The following is a 10,246-nucleotide window of genomic DNA, read 5'->3' as shown; positions in this document are numbered from 1 at the left end:
GTCTCTTTCTCCTCCCACTCGCCTCTGAGCTGATTCCAAAAGGAGAACCCGCACAATAGGATGGGTGGACTTCAGGTAGGGAGAGCTGGGAGGGGCTCGGGCATTCAGTCATTCAACAAACATGCGTTCTTGCTCTAATTGAAGCCCGGGTAGTCAGTGTGGAGTAGGACACCAGTCACAGCCTCGTTGGGAGACAAATGCACCAATAAAGGTGACAGGATGATGTGCTGGGACAGGTCTGGGCTGTTGGGGTCAGAAGTCTGTACTTAGTGGTCAAGGACTTCATTAATAAAAATCCATAGGACACAGCTGCCACTCTCTCCTGGGCTTTGGTCTCGGAGGCAAACCCTTCCGAGACTGTCCCCTAGGATGGGAATCACACCCGAGTCATAGGCCCGGCCGGTGCCACCCCCTGCGTCCCCAGGCGTGTTCTCCAGTGGAACTTCCCTAGGAAAAGAGCTGAAGGCTCGAGGTCCGAGAGGCTGTGGCGGGCTCGGGACTCCCCGACCTCACGTTTGCCCGCGTCACCCTACCGCCCCCAGCCGGAGGGGCACGCTGCTTGGAGCGGACCCAGCCGGGTCCTGCCCGACGTCCGCCCGTAGGGGCCGCATCCGCCGCGCGCCCGGCACCTCCCACGGCTCGCTTCGCTCCTCCTCTCTCCTGGTCGCCCGTCCTCCGCTGCAGGTTCAATCCCCGCGGAGACCCGGAGCGTGGGCACCCGAAGCGTGGCTGGCCGTCTGCGCCCTCGCTCCCCGCGCCCTTGCAACCGAGACCCGGCCGGGGGCACCTGCGAGCCGCGGACACCTCTCCGGGGCGACCGCGTTGGGCTGACTGGGCATGCTCAGGAGCGGGGCTGCCGGGCGCCGCGGGAGCCAAGCGCATGCACTTGCGGGGCAAGGGGCCGACCGTCCAGGGGCACGGCGCGCAGGCGGCCGCTCTGGCCGACGCCCTGGCCAGCCTGGGCAGGACGCGAGCCAGGATGGCCTCCCTCACGGCATACGGTAACGGCGGGCGGTCGCGGGCTCTCGGGGCGGCTGGGGCGGGCGGGGCCGGGAAGCCGTCCGAGCACCCCGGGGAACTTCGGGGTTCAGCTCCCGGGAGGGTCAGGACGGAAGGGAGGGGGCTGCAGCGCGCGCTGGCCTGGGGGTGGGGTGGGGTGGCGAGGCTCTGCGGGGTTGGAGTTGCCTTGAACCTGGGAAGGGGGTATTCGCAGAAGGAGTTGATGGAGTAAAAACGCCTAAAATTTAGGTGTCTGGGAGCTTTGGGTCTCCAGAAAAATTCCACCCGCTTCAGACCACAGAAGGGAAGGGATAAGGGTGTTAAGTTCGTTTCTAGCGGTGTGAGGCTTGGAGTTAGGAGGTCTGCGTTCAGTCAGCGCTTATTCTGTCCCTGACTGACCTTGGGCAAGTTATTTAAACTTTTTTGTTTTTGTATTTCTCCATCTGTAAATCAGAGATAAATACATCTCTCTGACAGATGCTATGGGGTTAAAATAATATGCACCAAAATATGTTTTTAATGCAAAAAAAAAATCAGCTTGGAAATAAAAGTTCCATGGAAATGGAAGGCATTATCCCCCCCCCAATTTTGGCTAAAGAAATATATATTTTTATTATTTCTTTAAAGGCATTGCAGAATTCTAAGGAAAGCAAAATCACAGTATGAAGGTTTCCAAGCTCAGCTAGAAATCCCAGCGCACTGGGGAAGCCAAAAGGCTTTTTATCAACATTACTGCTTGTGTGGAAAAAACAATTCTCTATAGACCTTTGTCAGAGATGCTGCCGAGATTGGCTTATAGGAGGCTGAAACTCAAGCAGACCCTCCCACCCCCTCCCCGCCCCAGGGCTTGCAATCAGTTGCTGTGATAACATCTAGTTTTGGCGTTTTTTAAACGTGAAGGTAATGAGAATTGTTGGAGAATGTTTTGTGGGGACCTCTCCAAGCCTGGGGTTGGTGGGAGGGAATTTGCTGCTTTTTGGTGTGGAGGCTTCATCTCCAGGCCAGTGATGTCTCCTGCCATTTTCCCAAGGTTAAAGAGGTTGGTCTTTTTTTGTTTAAAATGATCACTCAGGTGGCTCTGAGGGTTTGCAGTTGATCCTTGTGAGTTGATAAGGAATTGTGAGAAGATTACAAATTGCATAGTCGTGTATTTTTTTTTTTTTTAAACTTCGTGCATCTTCTGCTGGTCTGTGAATTGTTCTTACTCCTGCTGCACATTTAACACATAACATTGTCATTCTTGGGTTACCATCTGGGGATAGTCCAACATTCTGATGGTGCTTTAGGTATATTCATTGGCAGATATCTATTTTTACACCTTTTTTATCAGAGGGATCCATCCTGTTAGATTTCACATGCTGTCCTGTGGATACTGTCAGTGATAGTAATAATCAGTTCTTTAAATTTCTAGAAACTTTTAAAAGCTTAATTGGGCACCCAGGTAGAGAAAATGAAGTCAGAAGAAGTAAAATTATTTTTGAAAAACAAGTGTATTTCAGTAATTAAAGGGCTGGCAGATCTTTTTTTTTTTTTTTTTTTTGGCAACTTACAATTACACAGGTTTCTCTTTAGGACCTTAAAGAGAACTAAAACAGACTTAAATAAATATATCAATTAGACTTTGCACTATTTTAAATATATTCTTAACACTCTTCTTCCTTCCTCATCCCTCGAGTGGTGAATACATTTGGCCACAGAGTGCACATTAATTCTTTGGTCCGTAGTGAAGTGACCCAAGACATGACAAGATAAGTTAGTCCATCAGGGTTTCCATCCTAGTGAATGAGTTAAGGAAAAACAAATTTGAGCACATTCAGCATATTCCTCACCCGCTGAATGCTGTTGAGATCATTATCTGATGAGAGCTTGGTCAGGCTCTGGAACCTTCTACAAATCATCTCTCTGACAACTGAACTGCTTTAAAAAATGTTCCCTTTCAGTTCTGTTGGATTTGGGTTTAGCTATCATGATGGGGAATGATCTAAGTTTCTTGCCCGGAATTTATAGGGTTCAATTTTTATATTCATTTGACTGATTTAATAAATGCCTTAGTCCTATCTTTAGCACAGGGGCTGCCAAGAGAATGAACAGTTACACTGTAGACCGTGTGTTTTAGGTTCCTGAGAGAGAAATTTGGCTTATGTATGCATTTCATTAGCAGCAGCCTCCAGTAAACCTCATTAGCTTCCCATCTAAATATGCATTTTTGATCCTATATTGGAACTTGTTCTTTCTGTATTTTAGCATGCATTTTTACTTTCAGACAGCCATCTAGACTCATATCTTCTAGAAATGTGAAATGAGATTCAGGTAATTAGTAACTGTAATATGCACTCTAACAAATATATGTTCAGTGAATGATGCAGTTTTATAAAAATTCTGGATTTTTAATGCCTCGACCTTTTGTACTCACCACTGATTTTTCTTTCCTTGTCTTTTAAATGGTTTAGGTTCTTAACCCCTTTTAGCTTATTATATAACCATGTGCATAAGACGAAGGATGGGTGACAAGTCTCCTTTAGAGAGAAATGACTGGGACTTGATTTGTTCTTGGCCATGCAAAAGAAGGCAGAGGGGCTGTGTTCTAGTCTGAACCAGAAAATGATTTGTGGTTGGACCTGTCAGCTTTGGATCTGAAGAGGCTTAATAAGAGGCTTGAGGAGCTTACAGAGCACAGTGGGGACTATTTTAGGGAAAGTGTCTCTGAGGAGATATTTGAACAGACACCTAAATGAAGGAAAGGAATGAACCATTCCATTATGTGTTGAAAGACCATTCCTGGCAAAGGGAACAGAAAGAGCAAAAGCCCTGGGGTAGGAATGAGATTGTCACGTTCAGAGCTAGCTGGAATGTCTGTGTGGCTTGAGCAGAGAGAGCAAGTAGAAGACAAGAAGGAAATGTAGTCAGAGCCAGTATTGTTCTTATAACTATTCTCCCCTCATTTTCCTCCTACCTCTTAAGTTGCTTCTTTGTGGAGTCCCTCTGTTTATGTTGGTGTTTGCCTGGGTTCTGTCCATGACTTTATAATCTCACTCTTAACCATTTGGAGGATATTAATTAGACACCTACCAAATGCTGGACAATAACCCTAAATGCAGGGTCAGTCCCTTATTGGGAGGCCTTTAAATTGGGGTGACAAATTTTTCTGCGTTTTAAAGTAAAAGTGTGGGGCATGCTGGGACATAAACAATTAATAATGGTACTTTATATGAATTGCCTTAGTTAAATCTCACAAAAACCTTTAAGAAATTGGTCCAGTGTTAGCCTGGTTTTCATTTTGAAGAAATTCAGGCATGGATAGGTTGAGGAGCTTACTTAACCTCACATAATAAATGGGGAACCCAAATGCAGATTTATAGAGTTTGGCTCTGGAGCCTTGGGCTAAGGGTAGTTAGGAAGAGGAAGAAAATGAGCAAATGTGTATGTGGGTAATTCCGGGCAGAAGGCATGGCTTGAGCGAAGCTTAAAGACCATGGGTGACCAGAAGTTCAGCATTTGTGATTAGAAGAGGGTATGGGAAAGGGTATAGTAAGAGCCAAGCCTAATCATGCATGCAACATGAGCATGAAATGAGGCAGGGAAGGGGTGAGAGCCTAGGACATAATTTCCCCTCCTCTGACTTTGTCTTTATTCAAGTGATTCCCCAATGGAAATCACCAACTCAGAACTTCTTCTTTCTTGTGTGTGCTATGTTTGTATACCTGGCTGTGGGCTAGCCTTCTCTGAATGTGTGCCTCTCTAGCATCTCAGTTCAGCTCAGTGTATCCAACACAGAATTCCCCTCCCTTACCTGTTTCCCATTGAATAACTCCAGCTCTCCAGCTGCTGAGCTCAAACTCCGTGCCACGCTCTCGCCCGGACCTAGGAGGGCCTGAATGAGTGAGATCTCATTCTCTCTCTCACAGACGGCAGGATCAGCTGGAGGAGACAGACTTCTACACTGAAAATCACAGAGCAGTGCTGGGGGCGACGGGTATGGACTGGGAGGAGTGAGGCATAGGTCAGGAAGAGTTCCCTGGAGGAGGCGATGCTAAGAGGCTAAGTGGGAGAAGGAGGGCATTCCAGGGAGGGAGAGCAGCGTGAACAAAGGTAAAGGGGAGAGATGGTAAGGGCCACAAAGGCAGCCGCCAGGAGCACATGTTGGTAGAGCGTGACAACCTGGAGAAGTTGGCCGGGGCCATTGTGCTCTCTCTAGACACCTAGGCCAGAATCCTCGGAGCCCTCTTTGAGTCTTCTCTGGAACATGCTAACCATGATACCTTGGACAAAGGGATTCACCTCCTGTGTCTCAGTTTTCTTATTTGTAAAATGGGGTCATGGCAGTAATAGTACCGTGGGTGCATAAGTGTGGTGCACAGTGAGTACTCAGGAAACATCAGCTGTTACTGTCAGTGGCTCCTCCAGCCAACATACCCTCGATCACCAAGGCCTGTTGATTCTTTTTCCTTAAAATCTTTCTACTCTATTTTCTCCTCTCTCTGCCCACTGCTCTTACGTTAGTTGAGGCCACCATCCTTGCTCATTCTGACTGCAGTAGCAGCCTCCCAGCTGGTTTCTCTGCCTCTAGTCCTGGTCTCTTCTGGTCCCAGTTGCAAATCTCATCCTGTATTCTCCTGCCTGTAACACTTCAGTGGCTCCCCTCTGCCTGTAAGTCAAAGTTTAACTTCCCTCATTTGGCAAAGGAGGTCCTTAAGGAGCTGACCACCCTTTTCTCTTGTGGTCCCAGCATCCCACTTTTTAGGGACATGGTGGTTCAGCATGACTAATTACATCAGGCTTTCTCAGGTGTCTGGACCTTGGCGCATGCTCTGAAAAACACCCCCCTCCACCTCTACAAGACTCACTTTACTCCCCTTCCCCCTGACCTGGGATGTCTCAGGGTAGGTCTTCTCCCACCCAACTCTTCATTTTGTACTGTGAATATTCCCCTCTGTGGGCTGTAAAATCCCAAAGACCAAGGACCATATCTTATATCTTTGTATTCCTGGTGCCCTGCACAGTGCCTGACACATAGTAAGTGATCAGTCTTTGGCTGTCTGACTGACTGAATGGACTATGTCAGGGGGCAGTACACTGTGTACAGAGTTTTTAAAAACCTCATTTCCCTACTGCAAATAACAAGCAGAATGACTTTTACCCTTCAGGAAAGAGGAACAAGCAAAAGACCAAAAGCATCCACATCATGCGGTACAATCAGATGCATGCTAACTAACTGGAACTCACGCTTTATTTACAAAATAAATCCAAGGAGGTATTTGATGACTTCTCTTGTTTTTGCCTTCCACCACCTGGCATGCTTGTTATTTTGCAATCCAGACACTCATGGTCAACATTGATTGGGATCCTTTTGATTAAGAAGCTGCAGCAAAGCATGTACACATTATTCTTTGACCTTCAGACTCCACATTTTAAAAGTCTCTTTCTGGGGTAAGATTAAATTAAAATTTTATTTTGATGCTGTGAAGAAGTATTTTAATCTTTTCCTTTAAAACATTATGTTCTTTGGGCGCCTGGGTGGCTCAGTCGTTAAGCGTCTGCCTTCCGCTCAGGTCATGATCCCAGGGTTCTGGGATCGAGTCCCACATCGGGCTCCCTGTTCGGCAGGAAGCCTGCTTCTCCCTCTCCCACTCCCCCTGCTGTGTTCCTGCTTTCGCTATCTCTCTCTCTGTCAAATAAATCCATAAATAAAATCTTTAAAAAAAATTATGTTCTTTGTAATAGCCATGTAGGGTTTTCTGTTAGAACATAGTCCTAGACAAGCAGCTCACAGCTACTAAGTTTCTAGAACAGACAATTAAACATGTTTTGTGAGTTCTCACTATGTGTCGGGCACTGTTGTAGGTTCTGGAGGTAAACAAAAAACAAAAACTACTTGTTTTCATGAATCTTACATTGTACTAATACGAAATGGATCTTTACCTTCTGGAAAAAAATGACAATATAATATAGGATATTCAACACTGAATCAAAGAGGTAAAGACGGAAAGAAAAGAAAGGAAAGGCTTTTCTCCAATTAGGCTTCATGAAAGGGCTTTTGTCACTGTGGAGACTGTGAGAGTGGAATCAAAGGGAAGCTGAGATAATGAGTATCAGGCACAGTGTTTAAAATGCAGGAATGGTGATTAAAGTATTTGAAAGCTCACTAGAGGCTTTGGCAGACATTCATTGCGCCTTCTATGCATTAGGCAGAGCCAGGCACTATGGCACAAGATGAATAAAGGATGGCCTTGCCCTCCAGGACTTTGGGTCTAGCTCAGGTCCCATGGGGGATGCAGAGGCTGCTACTACTAGTATGGTTACAAGTAGTGCCTGCCCAGCTTGTCTCCTAGTGCTGTTGCAAACATCACATGAAAGAGCAAATGCAAACATTTCATGAAACCGAGAAAGCCCTATAGTAATTTAGTATACAGCACTATGATGTGTTGTTTTTATTGTAGTAATAAAGAGATCTGGTATAGAATCTGGTATAGGATTATAGGAAATGCTGTTGAGTGGAAACACACTTTCTGCACTTTGATTGATTCATCAGCACCTTATTGAGACCTCCCGAGACATCAATTCCTACCTGGGACCAGCCTGTGTCTACTGTATGTGTATCTATTTTCTTTTGTTATAAGAGCATTCTACTAATGAGCATTCTATTAATACCCAAAATAATTTGAGACTAAAAAAAGTGTGTTAATTTTTTTTTTAAGATTTTATTTATTTATTTGAGAGAGAGAGAGAATGAGAGATAGAGAGCATGAGAGGGAAGACGGTCGGAGGGAGAAGCAGACTCCCCGCTGAGCAGGGAGCCCGATGCGGGACTCGATCCCGGGACTCCAGGATCATGACCTGAGCCGAAGGCAGTCGCTTAACCAACTGAGCCACCCAGGCGCCCAAAGTGTGTTAATTTTGTCACAACATTCCTGTTAAGAGAAATACATAGATGATGTCCACCTTGTTCCCTGTAGACCCTCACTGTTTAATACATCAGAGGAATAGATATATGCATATGTACATAAACAGATATCATTATATATATAACATAAAAATTATATATAAAAATATATAAATATATATAAAAGTATATATATATTCTACTAGTAGGTTCTCTAGAAACTTTTATAAACAATTTAAAGTGATTTTTTAAAAAATCAGATGCAGTAGGCAGCTCACGCTACACAATGAATATGTATTTTGTAAATTAAATATTTCCAGTGTACTAGTATGGATAGTTATGAAAGGAATTGTATGATGTTTGTTTTTGTAGAGTCAGTACTTATGCATCATTTGTCTTTTTGGTGAATTCTTGTTTCATCTGTTCGTGTGTATAAGCAGATTTAGGATATGCTTTTAAGGGTTTAGTGAAAACATTTTCTTTCCTTTTTAAAAAATCCCCTTCCTTTTGTTGTTGGTGAGATGTTTCTGCAGGCACTGTGGATTCCAAGGGAGGGCTTTGCCTCAGTCTGGAGTCCCTCTACCAGCAACATTGGCACCAGCTGAAAGTCAAACGCAGTTGTCAATTCTATCTCAATAAAACTTGAAAGAAGAAAAAGAAAAGAAATGCCAAATTAAAGGCCCACCCCAGACCTACTAAATCAAGATCTTTATTTTTTTAAGATCTTCCTTTTAATACGAGGCCCAGGTGATGTGTAATCTTAAAAATTTCCTTACTTTTACTAAATTTTTGCTTGCTCAACCAGTTATTGTGTGTTGAAATCTCTCCCTATGATGGTGGATTTGTCAGTTTCTCCCTGCAGTTCTGTTAATTTTTGCTTCATGTATTTTGAGGTTATTTTATTTTGGGCACACAGATGTAGTATTTTTTGTATCTTCCTGAAGCATTGAGCCTTGAACCTCTTATCATTATTTATTGACCCTTTGTATCCTTAACAATGCTTTTTGCCTTAAAGCCTTTTTTATCTAAAAATAACATAGCTACTCTGGCTTTATTTTGGTTAGTATTTGCTTGCTATTTTTTTAATATCTTTTACTTTTAACATTTTTGTGTCCTGATGATTTAGGCATTTCTTTTATAAATAGCCTTTGATTTTTTTTTAAGAAACCTTTCTCACAATCTCTGAAATAGCAAATTTGGACCATTTACATGTATTGTGATTACTAGTATATTTGAACTGAATTATACCATTTTACTTTGTATTTTCTTTGTCTTGTTTTTTATTCCTGTGCTTTATTCTAATTTATTTCCTTTTTCTAAGTTAACCTTTTTAAAAAAATTTTTATTGTTAAATCCCCTCTCTCATTCTTCCCTACCATCTATCTGTCTCTCCCTCTAACACAGTAAACTGGTTTGGGAATACAGTCTATTTCTGTTGTTTTAAACAATTATTCTTCTACTTTCATTTAAATCATGCCTAACAAATCCTATACTTAGTCATTACACTTTGTTTGACCAACTCCAAATTTAATATGTTGACCTCTCCCCTGAATAGTCCTTTGACTTTGAGTACCCAACTCCTGGCTCATGTACTATTATTATTTAGTATTTTAGTTCTGTTCTTTGTTTTTAAATCTCCCAAATTAAGCATTATAATGATCATTTTTACATTGAAAATTTTTGTTTAGGTTTGTGTACATATTTCCTAGAATTCTCCAGTCAGTGGAAAGACATAAATAGGTGCAGTACTTTCTTTCTCCCCCACCCACCCCCTGTGGTTAAGATGAAAGTAAGATAGAGTTGAGTGTTGAAATGGGTGAGGTTTTCTTTTGTTATAAGAGCATTCTATTAATGAGCATTCTATTAATACCCAAAATGATTTGACGCCAAAAAAAGTGTGTTAATTTTGTCACAACATTCCTGTTAAGAGAACTACATAGATGATGTCCACCTTGTTCCCTGTAGACCCTCACTGCTTAACACATCAGATAAATGACTGTCAGAGATTTAGCACCATATACCAGAGGAATCCACCTAACCCAGCTTGTGATATTAATCCTCCTTCTGTCTAACCCTGTTCTCAAATATTTGTCTAATGTAGGACAAACCTGGGTTTTAATTCTAGCTTCATGACTTCTCAGAAGTATGAGTCTGTGCACATTCCCTAATTTTGTGAGCTTCTAGTTCCTCATCTGTGTAGTGGGATAATCATACCTGCCTTAAAAGAGTTGTTTTGAAGCTTAAATGAAATATGAATGTAAATGAAATAAACAATGTTTAGTGTGGTGCCTAATAAAAGCAAGCACTCAGTAACTAGTATTGTCTGATCCCACCACCATCTCCTTCTCTCTCTCTCTCTCTCTCTCT

At 43.0% G+C, this 10,246-nt stretch overlaps 1 protein-coding gene across 6 annotated transcripts in view; it reads left to right on the top strand.

The window, feature by feature from the left end:
- The first annotated feature begins 710 nt into the window (after positions 1 to 710).
- Positions 711 to 10,246, top strand: part of ANO4 (anoctamin 4) — a 444,815-nt gene continuing 435,279 nt past the window's right edge. For all 6 annotated transcript variants that reach the window (XM_073900417.1, XM_073900416.1, XM_073900420.1 and 3 more), the window contains exon 1: positions 711 to 1,001. In XM_073900417.1, coding sequence (XP_073756518.1) covers positions 881 to 1,001 — 121 coding nt within the window. In that variant the 5' untranslated portion in view covers positions 711 to 880. The remainder of the gene's footprint in view (positions 1,002 to 10,246) is intronic.

This window comes from Callorhinus ursinus, unplaced genomic scaffold (assembly GCF_003265705.2).
Source record: "Callorhinus ursinus isolate GAN/ISIS: 27379988/994484 unplaced genomic scaffold, GSC_fseal_2.0 scaffold14, whole genome shotgun sequence".
NCBI classification, from domain to species: domain Eukaryota; kingdom Metazoa; phylum Chordata; class Mammalia; order Carnivora; family Otariidae; genus Callorhinus; species Callorhinus ursinus.
The sequence above is the reverse complement of the archived record's forward strand: the minus strand, read 5'-3'. Positions and strand labels throughout refer to the sequence as shown.